This window comes from Misgurnus anguillicaudatus, chromosome 14 (assembly GCF_027580225.2).
Source record: "Misgurnus anguillicaudatus chromosome 14, ASM2758022v2, whole genome shotgun sequence".
NCBI lineage: Eukaryota > Metazoa > Chordata > Actinopteri > Cypriniformes > Cobitidae > Misgurnus > Misgurnus anguillicaudatus.
In genome coordinates this window covers 28,826,374-28,844,200 of record NC_073350.2, presented here as the reverse complement: position 1 = coordinate 28,844,200, position 17,827 = coordinate 28,826,374, and the positions used below count along the sequence as shown (strand labels likewise).

At 36.8% G+C, this 17,827-nt stretch overlaps 1 protein-coding gene across 1 annotated transcript; it reads right to left on the bottom strand.

Annotated features, from left to right (window-relative positions):
* Positions 1–8,370: 8,370 nt before the first annotated feature.
* LOC141369492 (uncharacterized) lies at positions 8,371–16,196 on the bottom strand. Its single transcript, XM_073876200.1, has 2 exons — positions 15,973–16,196; positions 8,371–15,873 (listed from the first exon to the last, which is right to left on the bottom strand). The coding sequence occupies exon 2, from the start codon at positions 14,764–14,766 to the stop codon at positions 9,097–9,099; it is 5,670 nt and encodes a 1,889-aa protein (XP_073732301.1). The 5' UTR covers positions 14,767–15,873; positions 15,973–16,196; the 3' UTR covers positions 8,371–9,096.
* Positions 16,197–17,827: the final 1,631 nt, after the last annotated feature.

Here is a 17,827-nt window from a genome sequence, read left to right as displayed (position 1 = left end):
TAATAAGAGTTTTATTGGTTTCTTTTTAAAAGGATGCTGGATGATGAATTTAACTTATGTTTAAAACTTTTTATGCTATCTGGTCATGAAATTAATTATTTAGTAGTGAACATAGCTTATGTTCACTGTAAATATAATGTATATGCCTAATAATTATAAGTGATAGATCTATAATTAAATAATGGAATAAAGGAAATAATTATTAGTTTAAAAACTAACTTATATGAGGCAACTATGAAACTATGAAAAGTCACTTACCTGTTTTAATGATAGTAAACCCGTGATTTATTGATCTCTGACTGTACAGATATCAATCACTGCATCTCGTTCAGCATACACATCCACAAGAAAACCATAATAAAACAGATGACATTTCAAAATCTCCACAATATATTGTTTTTATCTTCCACGAACAAGATAAATTAAAAAGAAACTTTGGAAAAACTTAAGAAACTGTCGAGTTATTGGATGAGCGCTTGCTTCGTTTGAGATAAGCGGCACTGACTGACTCCAACAAGCCACGCCCTCTACCATTATAGCCAATCAGAGACGACATCAATGATAGGGAAGAAAATCTCATGAATATAACTTACGTGATGCTGCGTCAAGTGTCCAGTTACGCAAGCTAAAATAATTTTAGGAAATAAAGGGAAAAAAGAGTAAAAGAACAAATGAGATTTTAAAAAGGAATTTATTAAACTGTTGTAGAAGTGTTTGCAAGACTCATTTGGTCTTACTAGGACATTCAACCAATTTAAACATATTATGAAACTGAATAATACATAGGGGAAGTAACATGCAGAAACTAAATCAGTTATTCTGTCCTTTACTTATTAGATTAATATCTGACTGTGGCTGAGGATGTGGCTACATGCAGTTGAGAAATTTTTACTTCATTATAAAATTTAACAATGTAAACAATTTACATGCATTTTGAAGATGCTTTTATCCAAAGCGACATTCAAGTTATACATTTTATTAGCATGCCTGTTCCCTCAAAATTGACTCATTAAGGCTACTGAGTTACGGAAGTGTCTTTAGATATTTCCAAGGCATGTATGCTGTAGTGTTGAAGTTCTGAATAAAATACAACTTGTTTGTGTAAATCACATGAGATGGTAACATTGTTAAATATTCACTAGAAAATCCAAAGTCTTAAAAGCTGTTTGAACACGTTTAGTGTCTTAGCATGAACAGGATACTTATTATAATTTATTATACCCTTTGTATTTGGTGTAAGGTATGGGCAGCCTGATTAACATGTTGTGCATCTTGGTACTTCATTCGATCCATCACTCTTAAAAATAAGGATGTTTCACGATTTAAGCAACCATTTTTGAATGTATGGTTCAATAAAGAACATTTCACACCCATGGTAAATAAATACTATTAAAGAATGAAATATTCTTTGGACTATAAAAAGATATGAAAAAAATGGTTCTTTTAAGAGCTGGTATCACTCAACTATCTTCTATACATGATATAATAAACATTTTCAGTGGATAAAATGCAGAAAACACAGTGAAAGTTAACATGTTATATATTTATTATAAACTAAATTAAGTTTAAAGAAATTGTAAAATGAGTTTAGAAAAACTAACAGGCATCTCCAGGGTCTGGTTACGGTTCGGCACTCTCAAGTTACCTGCACTTTTAATCAGGGCTAATGTCAGTTTGGTTTGTTGTTAGTTTTCATTTTCCAGTTTCTGGCAACATATTAAGAATGCAAATCGATAGCCAGACCCCTCACAAAATATAGTATCACAACATAAATCCTGTTGTTATCTTAACAGTTAAAAACACAAAACACAACACTTTATCCAAAGATATAGGCCTACTAAAGATATGGTCGACTTTAACATTTCTCTTTCTAGTTTTGCTCTCTACAAGCCAACTCTTGTCCACTAGTGTTGCATATCTACAAATACATGTAATATTAATGTGATGCATTTATATAACTCTTTTAGATTTAAAAACTTAATTATGCAAAGGAAGGTCTTTAAAACAAAGTTTGGAAGAAAGAATTACACTAAATTATCCTGAAATGGTCCAGCTTTAAACTGATTTACATCAACAAAAAGAGCACTTGGATTAAATAATAAAACTCTTGCACAACCCCCTAAAATGGAACAGATCTCAGATCAGAAGGATGTAAAGAAGTGGAGCCAGCAGCAGCATCAAACTCTGGGTCAGACTCTGAGCATCATTACACAGGTCTTTGGAGCAACATTTTAAGTCAGTCATTGATGTTGCAGCATCAAAGCCAAGTATGTCTGATACATTACAATTGATTGTACAGCCTTTGATTTTAACTGAGAGATCAAAAAGAGCTAGAAGGAGAGACAGAGTTGGTTGAGAGTTTAAAATCATGCAGTAAGAAAAAGCAACTATTCATGCATTGTAAAATCTGATTTACAGTAAGAGTGTAAATAGGTTTTTAATGAATCACCTTTTGCACTGAAACATTGCTTCTCATCACCGCTACAAACCACAGTCTTTGAGCAATCTGTGTCTGTGACATTACAGGTGTAACACTTGGTTGCATTTGTAGACCCCAGTAATGTAGCTGTACAGATGAACAGAGCAAAAAATTACTAACTCTCATCTTAAAACCCTTAATAAAAAAACTTTTTAACAAAGCTTTAAATAAACAAGAACCATGAACTTAGTTAAAATCAATACAAACAATGAAATAAATCCAGCATCACATACTGTACCTTTGAAGCAGAATAGAGTGATAAAAATCAGAGAGATGTGCAGTGCCATAGCTGATCCAGATGAATTAAGAGCAATTGATGAAGAGGATCATTATATACCCGAATAAAAGGGTGTGGTTTACATTACATATACAGTAATGTTTGGGGACCTTTAGTTAAAGACCTTTACATGATTACATCATATCTAAAGTTGGTATCATTTATTTAGCTGTATTTATATTATAATGCATATGAATATATTTATTTATTTCACTCTAAAAATGCTGGGTTGTTTTAACCCTGTATGGGTCACTATTGGACAGAACACACTGCTGGGTTAAAATGACCCAACTTTTAAAAACAATCCAGCATTTTTTTGTTCTTTCTTTCATTCTTTCTGTCACACAATACCATCTATCACTCTATCCTACATTCTTTTTCTCGCTGTTAAAAACTGTCTATACGTCCATCCATTTATCCAAGTTCAAGCTTCTTTAAACTTGTTATACTATTTAGTACTATTTTAGACTAGGCTTTCTCAAGCCAACATACACAAAGTTTATTTCATTGTTTTTTTTTTATTAATATTCTTATAATATTCTTTCAGAATAATAATAAACTCATTACAACTGTGGAATAACTGAAATGTAACTTCGGTGTGACTAAAGAGAATTTAAACATCTTTAAAGTTGGTCTCCTTTGCCTAAAATTTGCAGAAATGTTCTCCTGTCATTATATTAAGAGGTTTCTTCAGGTTTCACTCTGAGATGTTTTTGAAACAATATTTCACATCTATTCTGGACTCTTATTGGATGCTCGTTTTTATTATTTAGCCCATATCATGCATTTCAAAAACTTTTTTTAATAAAAGAAACAAATATTTTGGCACAGTTGCCCATAAGAATAATTTAAAACTGAGGACTGAAACAATGTCATATGAATAATGTTATAATAACAGTTATTTCTAAAGCATGTATATATTTGTGAAATCAGAGGGGTAAAGATGTGATATTATCTGTCTGCTGGGTTTTATCAGTTATTTAATCATTATTGTTGTAATATTAGTAACATTGCAAACAGAACAGAATGGTTTCAGGAAATATGTTTAGGGGATGGGGACATCTACTCGTTTTGCATAAAATGCAGGATGTTTTTTTCAAAATAGGTTCTTCACAGACTGTCATTTGTTTGAAAAATGCTGCGGTAAGAAAATATTTGTCCCTTGTTTGTTATTCAGTGGGACAGCATAGACTTGCACGACTAATTTACATGGCAACACTTTTATATAATAAGCAATGTTCAATATGTCTAATGCATATTTTATGTGTATGCATGTTTTCTGAAAGCTTAATAATGTTTATTAAATTATGATGCATCTCATCTTTTAAAAAACTAAATAGTGAAAATTAATCTGAAGCTACAGAAATGCATGTTACTTCATCAGGAAAGTTTAATGAACAAATTAGCCCATACAAAATGATACCAGGCCCAGCGTCAAGGAGGCAGGCTTCGGCTCAGCTTTTGCGGCCAAGGCAAAGAGCAGAGCCAATGTCAAAGGTGAGTATAGATGACATCTGCATATATGTATTTCAATATTATAAAAAAACTTTACATACTGTGATCCAGGAGCAATATAATGCACTTTCCTTTACACTGTAAAAAAATTACTTGTTTATCTCCAGTTCTTAACACCCATTGAAGATAAACTTTAAAACCATATAATGTTTGGTCATATTATGTTCATTTAATGGAAGTAATGCAATCCAAAGTTTTTGAGCATTATGAGCATTCTGAGTCCCAAAACATTTCTCTTAAAACTCATTCACAATACACTGATGAAATACTAATGTTTTAACAAAGCTTTAAATAATCAAGAACCATGAACTTAGTTGAAATCAATTAAAGCAATTAAATGAATCACACACTTTACCTTTGAAGCAAAATAGAGTACAGTGTCATAGCTGATCCAGATGAATGAAAAGCAACTGATGTGGAAAATAATTACATACCTGAATAAAAAGGTGTGGTTTACATTACATATGCAGCAATGTTTGAAGACAAGATTAAATTGTCCATCCATCCATTTATTCAAGTATAAGCTTCTTTTAACTTGTTATACTATTTGTTACTGGTCCTTCTATTAGTCCATTATTTAGCTGTATTTATAATGTATAATCTTTCTTTCTTTCTTTCTTTCATTACTAACTGTTTAAAAATTGCCCATCAATCCATCCATTTATACAAGTATAGGCTTCTTTAAACTTATACTATTTAGCATTATTTTAGACAAGGCTTTCTCAATTCAACAAAATGGATTAATCTTGTTTTTTATCAATATTCTTCAACATTTCAGACTAATAATAAACTCATAAAATCTGTATAAAAATAACTTGCAATTTTGGTGTGACTACAGAGAAATTAAAATAATTCAAATGATGTTGAATTTAAACATCTCCATTGCCTAAAATTTGCTGAAATGTTCTGCTGTCATTATATTAAGCAGTTTCTTCAGGTTTCACCCTGAGATGCTTTTTAAACAGTATTGAACAGTTCCCATCTATTCTGGGCTCTAATTGGATGCTCATTTGTATTATTCAGCTCATGTCATGCATTTCAAAAACTTTAAAGAACAAAAATATTTTGGCACAGTTGCCCATGAATAATTTTAGACCTTTGGATCATTTTTAGATCATAAAAATTAAGATAATGAAAAACAGTATTTTTTCTACATGTTTTTGGTGGGGTGAATCTTAAATAGAAACAATTAGAATGAATAATATTATAATAACAAAGGTTATTTCTAAACCATGCATATTTGTGCAAATCAGATGGGTAAAGATAATAATATCTGTCTGATGGGTTCAATTAGGCAATTTAAATGTTAATTTTTAATTTTTTCATTATTTTAATTTATACATCATTATTTGTGATACTTATAACAAGTTTTTGTGTTCCAAAACATAAAAACAAGTCAGAACAATAATACAGAAGAGTTTGAGGAAATTGGGGATGGAGGACATACTCTTGTTTTGCATAAAATCCATTTTTAAAATACATCATTTACAGACTGTCATTTGTTTGAAAAATGCTGTCATTAAAAATTATTTGTCATTTGTAAGACAGCATATGAGACTCGCATGATTCATTTGAACGGCAAACACTTTTATACAATAAGCAATGTTCTATATGTTTAATGCATATATTTTATAAGTATGCTTGTTTCCTGAAAGTTTAAAAATCTAAATTTACAGGAATTTGGTATTAAACTAACACCACAGCTATCAAGGTTTGCTCAAAAGGAGTATTATCGAAATTCTTGTTAACATTTTCTAAAGGAGCTGTAAAAAAATCCATAGAAATTGCAGCTGGGTTGCCGGTAACTTACCGTAGATTTAAATTTATGTAATTTATGGCAACATTTTGTTCAAAGTTAAATGAACATTAAACATTTACAAGTATGTGTCTTTACAGAGTAAAACTAAAAAAACAGCATCAAGCAAAACATTCTGGGAAACAAAATCTGAAGCAAAAAACAGAAAAAGTTTGATGATGATTTCTGGTTCCCAGCAGTGCCGGTCCTAGATGCTGGGGGGCCCTAAGCAACGCTTTGTGAGGGGCCCTCTGTCAGTGCATTCAGACCCTGATAGCACACATACATCTCGGAGACGTCTATTTGATGTCTGCGTTTACATCTGCAAGATGTCTTATTTAGATTGTTTTCTCATCTGCAATACGTCTGTGAGACGTCTCCTTAAAGATGTCATATAGACAGACATATTGAAGATGTCTGCAAGACGTTTTTGATTTAGAATGTATGTAAAGCAGCTCTTTTCCTTTATAAGATGTTTTTACACACCAGATGTATTCCAGATCTCCAGATCTTTACCAGACATCTTACAGACGTACATGTGCTATCTGGGTAAAACCCAGTCAATGTTGCTGTTAGTTACTTCGAGGGGTAACATGTTTAATACTGATGACAGCAAAGCCACTGGTGTGTTTCAATGATATTCTGGACCTCTGATAGGATTTGATAAGTTTCAGCTTTAAAAGAGCATTTCACCCATTGAAACATTAATCTTTATTGAAAGTGTTATATTTGTAGTCGAAATGTAACATACTTTTAGAATTTGGTTCCTATTTTACAGAGAAAAGGGGTGTTTGTAGTCTTACTCCCTCAACAAAGACATTGCACTTCCTTCTTTCAATGATGCAAAATGATGATTTTTACATCATTGAAAGAAGGAAGTGCAACACTGAAATCTGTATTTCTCCTGACTCAGCGGCAACTGAGGAAATGATGCACGACCATTCAAAAACATGACTGGGGTTCTAACTATACAAAGCTTAATGCAAATGGGTGAAGTGTCCCTTTAAAGCTGTCACAGACGTTGACCCCAAATATTTTAAAAATAGTGTCTGATTTTAAATATTGCAAATCTATGAGTTTGACACTCTATATCCATTTGTTGCACATGTCATTATGCACAATTGATCAAACTTTAAAGGAAGTTAAAAGAATCAATCTCCTTAAATAATTCTAGGCATAAGATGCCCAAAAAGACTCAATTAACAAGATAAGGTACAACACACAGTACTGTATCAGCAACATGTCTTATAAATTAGCCATAGAGATTCCCTGCTGGTCAGCAGCTACAATCATATAGTTAGGTTGATTTGTGTAATCAAAATACATTATTTTATTAAACTATACAATGAGTTATATCCAGTGTTATCTAGTTAACATACTGTAATTAAGCGAGTGACATATACTTTAATCCTTTACAAATTTAAAGTCTTCTAATAAGTTTTCTCGACGTGGGCACCATTCTTACCTCTCTCTCTCTCTCTCTCTCTCTCTCTCTCTCTCTCTCTCTCTCTCTCTCTCTCTCTCTCTCTCTCTCTCTCATGATGTCAAATTATCCTGCGCGAGAGCGCGTTCTTGAAGTTCAAAGGGGAAAGCGCGTGTTTTCGCGGCAATTGCGTCACCCAATTCGCGTCATTTGAATCGCCCCATGCTAGGACGCGTGTGTCTTTACATTGACTTAATCTGCTCGCGCAAATCCTTTATCTTGTTCCCTTGCTTCACGTTTTTCCCCTTTTTTCTGCTCCAGACGGATAGCTTTGCCTTTGTTTTAAATCAATGGTGGGCATATAATATGCGCATCGTTACCAAATCACTCTTCTGCGTCATGAACGCGGCCGTTTCTAAATTTGAAGGCTGCAACCTCCGGATCATGTTGCATATGCGCGCTGCATACGTCATCAAGCCTAATTTATTTAAGTTAAATAAGCATTTAATTTGCAAGTCATAAGCATAATATAACAATTAACCATTAACTAAGAATAATAGTCAACATTATAATTGTTAATATTCTAAAATACGTTTTTATGACGCATATGCAGCCTACAAATGTGACCTCTGAAGGCTGCAGCCTTCGGATTGAGAAACTGCCTGCATGTTGTCCGAGTACATATCAGTGATTTAAGAAATCATTAAGTATTTTTAAAAACCCGCATAAATTCGGAAGTTTGCAAATTATTTAAATTATAGCGTCTTGTTTTCATTAAACATAATAATAATTTTTCTTTGATATAATGGTTTTAAATAATTCTGAGATCAAGGGGGCCCTCTAGTGGTGCGGGGCCCTATGCAAATTGCGTACTTTGTGTAACTTCCCACTGGCTATTGCTGAAATACACTGACTCCACGTCTCATACTGATGTCCAATATTCAAGTTTATTTGTTTTTGGAACACCGTGAAAACTAAGACAAACAAACAAACAACAACAGTTTTACAAATAACATCACAACAAAACCACACTCAATCCTTAAAATACAATGAATACATAAACAGTTCGTTACCGTGTGCGCCTGATAACCAGCAGAAGGATTCAGTTCAACTTATTCACGTGTATGCGCAATCATTGTTAGTCCATACTGAACGCTAACGCGTCCGGGTTAAATAAGGAAAAGTCACGTGAACATGTCTTCCGGCACAAGAACAAGTTAAACATGATCAATTTACATAAATTACACAATCCAAATACAATGACCCAATTCTTACATGCAGTATATAATAAAAACAAAATCACATAAATATTATGCTTTTACTGACATCTCATCGTCAGCTACACTCCCACCAAATTACCTTGATGATTCATTAAACACATAACACAAGTACATATCAATGGTAATTTCCAGGCAAAGGAGCTCACAGTACAAGATAAGGGTCACTAATTCAGTAATTCATGATCACTATATTCCTTTGTTAAAATTGACATGATACATCACTACACGTGTGCAAATACCAATAAAATGATTATTAACAACTAACATGTGTGTACCACTAAGGCATGCATGTAAAATAAATCACCATCTCAGTCTGTGAAAAGGATCTTAATCTTTAGGCACAAGAACCACTAGCTTTTGAATAGGGCGCTCAATGTTTAAGGGCTTAGTGAGACGCTCACCCCTTTTTCCTAACATTCGGTCCCCAATCTGTATTGTGGCCTTTCGTACCAGTCCGTCATCATCCTTACGGGCTTCAAGAACTCTAGCCAACTTCCACTCATTTCGAGGGACTTCATCTTTTACAATCACAATATCACCCACCTGGATGTTCCGTTTTGGAGTATGCCATCGTTGCCTGAGAGAGATAGTAGAGAGATATTCTTTCTTCCATCTACTCCAAAACTGTTCACACAAATATTGCACTTGCCTCCATCGTTTCCTTGTGTAGAGATCCTCCTTAACAAATACACCTGGTGGGGGTAGGGGAACAGAGGACTTCATGGTGAGTAAGTGGTTAGGGGTTAGTGGTTCCAAGCTTTTGGGATCACTGATGGTATCTACAGTGAGAGGACGGTTATTGATTATGGACATAGCTTCATAGAAAAATGTGCGCAAAGAGACATCATTTAGTCTCTCAGCACACTGGGCCAGAACTGAACTCATGACACTTCTCACTGTTCTAATCTGACGCTCCCAAATGCCCCCGGCATGACTTGAACCAGGTGCATTGAAATGGAAATCACACTGCTTAGTTGCCAAATATGCAGCCACTCTCTCATTACTGACATCTTTCATAGCTTTCTCCAATTCGTTTTTTGCTCCCACAAAGTTGGATCCTTGGTCTGATCTAATGTGTCTGACTGCTCCACGGATGGCTATAAAACACCTCAGTGCATTGATGAAGGTATCTGTTGTCATATCTTCCAACATCTCAATGTGCACGGCTCTGGAACAGAGACATGTGAAGAGGAGACCATATCGTTTATACACTTTGCGACCTTGCTTGGTATAGAAAGGGCCAAAACAATCCATGCCACAGTAGGTAAATGGCGGAGATGGATTGGTACGGTCAATTGGGAGATCTGCCATTCGTTGCTCTTCTAGTGGTGCACGAGCTCTCCTACAAGGGACGCACTGCCGAATATACTGGGCTACTGCTTTGCTGCCACCAATTATCCAATAACCATTAACTCTTAATTCATTAAGGGTCTGGCCTCTTCCTTGATGTTGAACCATTTCATGATGGTGTGCAAGAATTAGTTGAGTGACAACACCATCTCTTGGAAGGATTGCAGGGTGTCTCAATTCAAGAGGAGCAGATGCTTTCCTCAGTCGCCCTCCCACTCTCAATATCCCATTTTGCAGGAAAGGGTTGAGCTGGTGCAGTTGGTGATTACGAGGCAGCTTTCCAGATTTGTGGCTCAACATATCCAATTCTTCCTTGAAAGCATGATTCTGTGAAAGCTGGATCAGTGTGTGTGCAGCCTTCCTTCTTTCCTCCACACTGAGAGGCTCTGATGTCTTAATTCTCTTTGATAGTCGTTGAATTCGGGCAATTACATTCACAAGTGTGGACCATTTTGAGAACCGTAACAGTTGTTTTTGGAAATCCTCCTGTATCATAACCTCAGTTCTTAATGTATAGACCACCTTGACCTCCGGGTCTCCCACCAATAGTTCTAATGTTCCTTGGTTGGCCACCACTTCTCTCTCCCAAAGGAAGTGGGGCCCTGTAAGCCAAGTCGAATTTATAAGCTCCTCCACCTTCAGGCCCCTTGAAGCATGATCAGCAGGATTCTCCTCGGTATTGACGTAATACCACTGTCTTGGATCTGTAAATTCCTGAATTCTCTGGACACGGTTAGCGACAAAGACATGAAATCTTCTGGCTTCATTGTTAATGTAGCCAAGGACTACCTGCGAATCTGTCCAAAAGTATTCCCTGTCAACTTTCATCTCCAATTCTTCATGCAACATATTGCTCACAGCAGCAGAGAGCACAGCTGCAGTTAGCTCCAGCCTTGGTATAGTGACAACCTTTGTGGGTGCGACTCTCGCCTTCCCCATGATCAAGGCACAGTGGATCTTATCTTCACTCACCAATCTGATGTATGAACACTGGCCATACCCATAACTGCTGGCGTCAGAAAAATGATGCAGTTCTACTTGCAAAATTTTTCCAAAGTTTTGAGGCATGAGACATCTTGGAATCTGTATTTGTTCAAGATTTAATAAATCATTCAGCCAACCCTCCCACCTTGGTCTCAACTCGCTGGGTAGTGGTTCATCCCAACTGATTCCCTTTTGGCACATTTCTTGCAAAACTTTCTTTCCCAATAGGACAAATGGGGCCAGAAATCCCAATGGGTCATAAATAGAAGCCACAATTGAGAGAATACCACGTCGGGTAAATGGCTTCTCACTTAGCGAGACTCTAAAGGAGAAGGAGTCATGCTCTACATTCCACCGCACTCCTAAGACACTTTGCATGGGAAGGTTGTCATGATTCAGATCAACATTGCTCATTTCAGCAGCACGGTCTGACACACAGATGGACTCCAGCACCTCTCTGTTGTTTGAAATAAATTTATGAAGACGTAGCTTTCCCTTAGCACACACAGCTTGAGCTTCTTTTATCAGGTTAATCGCAACATCAACAGAGTCCACACTTATTAACCCATCATCCACATAAAAATAATTTCTGATGAATTTGGCAGCCAAGGAGAACTCATCTTCATTCAAACTGGCAAGATGCTTCATGGCGTAATTGGCACAGCCTGGAGATGAGGCCGCACCAAAAAGATGTACCTTCATACGATATTCTATAGGTTCTGTGCCCGTGTCTCCATTTTCCCACCACATAAAACGCAGATAGTCTCGATCTTCTTTGACTACATGAAATCTGTGGAACATCTTTTCAATATCACACATGATAGCAATCGGATGTTTGCGAAATCTGCAGAGTACCCCAGTCAATCCATTGGTAAGATCTGGCCCAGTCAACAGATGGTCATTCAAGGCTGTACCTTCATATCTAGCAGAGCAATCAAAGACTACCCTGATCTTTCCTGGTTTCTTCGGGTGGTAAACCCCTTGGTGTGGAATATACCACACATGTCCTGCCTCTGGTTGCAACTCTGCCTTTTCTGCGTCGCCATCTTTAAAAACACCTTCCATGAACTTCACATAGTCATGTTGGAATTTAAGATCTTTATCAAATTTTCTTTTGAGGTGCTTTAGCCGGACTTGTGCAAGTTTCTTATTGTCTGGGAGGTAGGGTCTTACTTTAAAAGGGAGAGGCATTTCTAGATGACCACGATCATTTTGATGCATATCTCTCTTTAAAATCTCCAGGAACTGAATGTCCTCTTGAGATATGCTCTTTTCACCTGTTCGAGTATCTGCAAAGTCCAATTCAAGCGCTTTAATGGCAGCAGATGGTGCTATAGAAGGGAGTTCTCTTACTGACACCCGGTGGCACAGACCCGTTACATCCTTAGAATTCAAACACTGAGATGTACTTCCTACAATACTCCAGCCTAGGTCCGTTTTGATGGCATAAGGCTCGTAATCGCCACCAGTGATGACCTGCCTAGGCGCCAGGGCTCTGGAGCAATCATAACCAATTAAGAGCCCAACACCACAATCCATCAGCATGGGCATTTCATCAGCTATAGCGGCAAGATGTGTCCATTGTCTAGCGGTTTCACAGGTGGGGATATGTGCACGTTCGAGGGGAATAAAATCTTTTGAGTAGACAGGCGGTAAACAGATAAAGTCATTTGAGGAGAATCCTCTAACTCTTAGTCCTTCAACTCTTTGGCTCGTCACAACCACATCCTTTCCCATCATGGTGGAAAGTCTTAACTTTACAGGCTCTTTTAATGCATGCAAACCTTCACATATTTCTTGGTCAACAAAGGTATGACTGCTTTGTGTATCTAATAAGGCATACACCAACGTTTCAGACTCTGTATTATGTGATGAGAGCCAGACTGGAACAATCATAGAGGTACTCCCTCCTCGTCCTCCCCCATTCACATAGCATGATGTTGAAGTCATTCCCCTTTCAACTTGCGAGACTCGTTGTGAAGATGACTGGTCTACTACAGAACGTTCTTCATGCAAAAGAGTTGGATGGCGTCGCTTACATAATGCACAAGTAGCTCTGTTTCTACAGTCCTTGGAATTATGTCCCCTCCTCAAACATGCAAAGCATAATTTGTTATCAAAGACAAACTTTTTTCTTTCGTCTGCAGATCTTTCTAGCAGTTTTTGACATTTATGTATGGAGTGGCTTTCTCCACAACACACACATTTGACCAAAACAGAATCATTTGTCTGTGAGTCTCTAGATTCCCTAGAATCTTCAGAGTCATTAGCATCATTTGAGTTAGAAGTAACACATTCTGCATCTGAAGCCTTAACATTGGTGACAAATGTGTTTGCCCGTGACTGTTTGGTTTCTCTTAACATCCTTTCATCAGAAGTCTTTAAAGCATACAGTGATGATACCGGGTTGCATGCTATGCGTGCCTCCTTTGAGATGAATGATGCGAACTCGCTAAAGCCAGGATAGTCCTTTGCTTGGTCTAGTTGCTCTGTCACCAAGCGGTTCCATCTACTCGTCACCCAGTCAGGGAGCTTGGCCAACATCCTTTGATTTTCCTCACAATCATTCAACACCTGGAGGCCTTTAACATGAGGCATGGCATCACTACATGACTGCAAGAAGTCACTAAATTCTCTTAACCTAATATACTCCTTTGCGCCAATTTTCGGCCATCTATTGAGCCTCTCTCTTAAGGCACGCTGGGTCACAAAGGAGTGACCATATCTTGCGTTTAACTTATCCCATGCTTGTTGATAGGCCTGATCGTCTTTCCTGTAAAAACTGCCTTCCAGGGCAGATTTTGCATCGCCACTGAGGTATTTTTGTAAATAGAACAGTCTATCCGCTGGATCCGAGCACCGTCTCTCTATAAGAGCCTTGAAGCTTGTACTCCATTCAATAAACTTAAGAGGATCCCCAGAAAATATGGAAGGCTCTGGAACCGGAAGTCGTGTTAAAGACATTGACTCTTGGAGTGTTTGCAATAAGGATGTTTCATTCTTTGTGACTTGCTCTTGCAGACTTGACGTAGTATTGACAATTAAACTGGGATTTGTCGTATCACTACGTACTAGACAACCTTGCACACTTTTAACCTTTGGCTCTTGCAGATGTGATTTATTATTGAAAGATTGACATGGATCAATTATATCACTGCATGCTTGACTACATTGCACGCTTTTGGCCTTTGAGTCTTCCTCTGTATAAACCTTCAGCTTGGCTTCCATAACCTCAATGTCTCTACGGTTTTCAAGCCTTTTCAGTTGTTGCCGATGTATCTCAATTTCATTTTCCATCTCAGCTTCTGCTTTCCTTGCTGCCAGTTCTGCAGCAATCTCTGCCCTTCTAATGGAAATGCTGGCTGATTCTGATACAGGGTTAGAATGATAACTACCAACTGTGGCTCTGGAAACTGTAGATCCGAATATGGACCTAGCATATTTATTATCAAACAGAATGCGTAATATTGCCTTTTCTGCCTCAGGCTCAAAATCAATGTCATCTTCAGTTAAACGAACCTTCAGTAATTTTGATAGGTCTGCAGTCACAGCTACGCATGCATCAATTTTCCTCCTAATTTCTTGATTTGGTGGCGCATGGACTCGCAAATTGTCATATAAACCTTTTAATACAGATTCTTGCTTCTCAACAACATCCATCATGTTACACAGATCACTCTCTGAGCATTGTTGCTTTAACTTTAAACAAATGTTTCGGAGTTCCACTTTTCATATGCAGATGCAAATTTTCTCTCCTTTTGACCATATTCCTGTTCCTTCAACTCTTGCATCTTTGGCGTCAAGCGTTTCTCACGAACTGATTTCCTAGTTTCATCATTTGTCTTCGTTAAAACTGAATTAAACCTTTTTTGTCTTGCTTCAGATTTTACTGTACATGAAGTACAATATACATGGCGATCCCTCATAGTATCCTCTGCATTTTCATTTTCTGGTGCAATCTCACAGTTAGCTGCTGCCCCTTCCAAAATAATTACTGAATCATTTTGCTCTATTAATTCACCACCCTGAGATGTTGATTTACCTTGTACTGACATTTTACAACTTTAAGAATTTAAATGACTAGATTTCACAAAGATTTAACATTTAAATGAGCATGCAATAAGACAATTAATGATAATAAGGCACTTGTGGATTGAAAACTGGTAACCCAATACTTCTACATTCAACCATTATAGGCTAAAGGAATGTCAACATAATTTTACCAACAATTAGGCAAAGAAAATGTATTAATTCACAATATAACCATCTTCACATCAATAAAATAACAGTTGCAATGAGAGCGTTGAGTTTAAACTTTGACTTTTAAAATTGCATGTTAGTAAACACAGTCTAACCTGTAAATAGATGACACCTGTGAATAATGACGGAAGATGAACCGAATGTTTTCTTTAGTCGTTGTCGGATGAATTACACTTGAATCCACCGCAGCTAATATAGCAAAGCTGCGCGCTGAACTTGAAAGTCCCGAAGAGTAAATGCAGACGATAAAGTCCGCAACGATATACAACCAAAGCAGTTACGAAGACCTGGGAAGAGTTCAGCAGAGTCGCGCGTTGAATTCGGTCACAGGAGCAGAACAGAGCAGGTCTCAGTACGATGAAAGTATGCGGTTTCCACCAGCTTAACTTTCCGCATTTCAGGCACGTTTTCACTGTAACTTCCCACTGGCTATTGCTTAAATACACTGACTCCACGTCTCATACTGATGTCCAATATTCAAGTTTATTTGTTTTTGGAACACCGTGAAAACTAAGACAAACAAACAAACAACAACAGTTTTACAAATAACATCACAACAAAACCACACTCAATCCTTAAAATACAATGAATACATAAACAGTTCGTTACCGTGTGCGCCTGATAACCAGCAGAAGGATTCAGTTCAACTTATTCACGTGTATGCGCAATCATTGTTAGTCCATACTGAACGCTAACGCGTCCGGGTTAAATAAGGAAAAGTCACGTGAACATGTCTTCCGGCACAAGAACAAGTTAAACATGATCAATTTACATAAATTACACAATCCAAATACAATGACCCAATTCTTACATGCAGTATATAATAAAAACAAAATCACATGAATATTATGCTTTTACTGACATCTCATCGTCAGCTACACTTTGCGTATAGGAAAGACCGGCACTGGTTCCCAGAATGCTTTGCATGAAGCTGTTATTGTATAGTTTTATTAAAGGGCTCTATCTTACACCCGGCGCAATGCAGCGCAATGCGCGACGCAAGTGCCTTTCGCTAGTTTCCACCCTAATTTTCACGTTTAGCGCCGCATTGTTTAAATAACAAATGCATTTGCGCCCCCTTTTGCGCCCATGGGCGTTCTGGTCTGAAAACGAGGTGTGTTCAGGCGCATTGTTGGCGCGTTGCTATTTTGAGGCAACTAAAATGGGTTTTAAAGGTTTTAATAAAAAAATAACAATTTCAATACAAGTGAAAAACAACACAATTATTTAACATTAATCTTAAACTGGGGATCTTCTTCCTCCGCTTAGTTTTTCAGTTTACAAAGTCCGTCATCTAAATAGGGATTAGACATAGCGTCAGCGCAACTTGCTTTTAAAGGGGATGAGAGCTGAGACTCTCATTGGTTTACTGCACGTTACGCCCAAAATACTCCCATTACAATAGGATCAACCCTTTACGATCATGCGCTCGGCGCACAAACCATTTTTCCCGTCGTTAAATTAGCAAAAGTGGATTCGGACACGCCCATTTACACGTTGCGCTGACAATGCGCTTAGATCGTTAAAATAGGGCCCAAAGACTTGTCAATATTTAAAATTCATCCAACTTTGAACGAACTCCTGCCAGTTAACAACATCAATCCAAATCCACGGTAAATTACCGGCAACCCAGCTGCATAACATTGTAATTTCTACTGAACTTTTTTACAGTGATGGCTTTTCTCTTATCATTCAGAATCAATCCTAATGGACTCAAACAATGATTTATTTTCCAAGATCGTGTAGAAAAAACAGAATTATCATTTTTGTTTATCCTGGGATATTTGAAATCTGTAATGTTATTTGTACAAATGTGTAATTGTACACTGAAAAAGAAGATTAATTTAATGTACCTAAATTTTCTTAAGGCAAGTGGTCGCAACCAATCTATCTAAGCTACATTTAAAAAAAAATTGAAATAAAAAACAACACCAAAAACTTTTGTTTAAATGTAGCTTAAATAAATTGATTGCGACCTTCCACCCCAAAAAATCAAGTTAATTGAATGAATCATTTTTTTCAGTGTATTTTGCACTTGCTGCACTTCTGGACCGGACTTTCGGTAAAATCAGTCTACACATGTTTTCAGTGTTATAATCTTAGTCTTTTTTATTTTCCCCGTGATTATAAACCTTAAAGCTTTTAACACAGTTATAAGAATTAAGTTGTGACGAAAAGTATCAAATTTACATTACATTATGACACTTTCAATCCAAAGCGACTTAAATAAATGACATAAACAGTGCATTTTTACAAGTTATATATTTTTATCAGCATGTGTGTTCCTTAGATTTGAACCAATGACCTTTTGCATTGTTAATGCAATGCTCTACCACTAAGCTAAGCAGGAACTATACAGCTATCCAAAAATAAATCACAACTATCTTGTATTTTTTGGATCTTATATGATCAGATATGTATCGTGTCATTTTATCAAGCAGCTAATTTAGGTCTACCCTTGAGT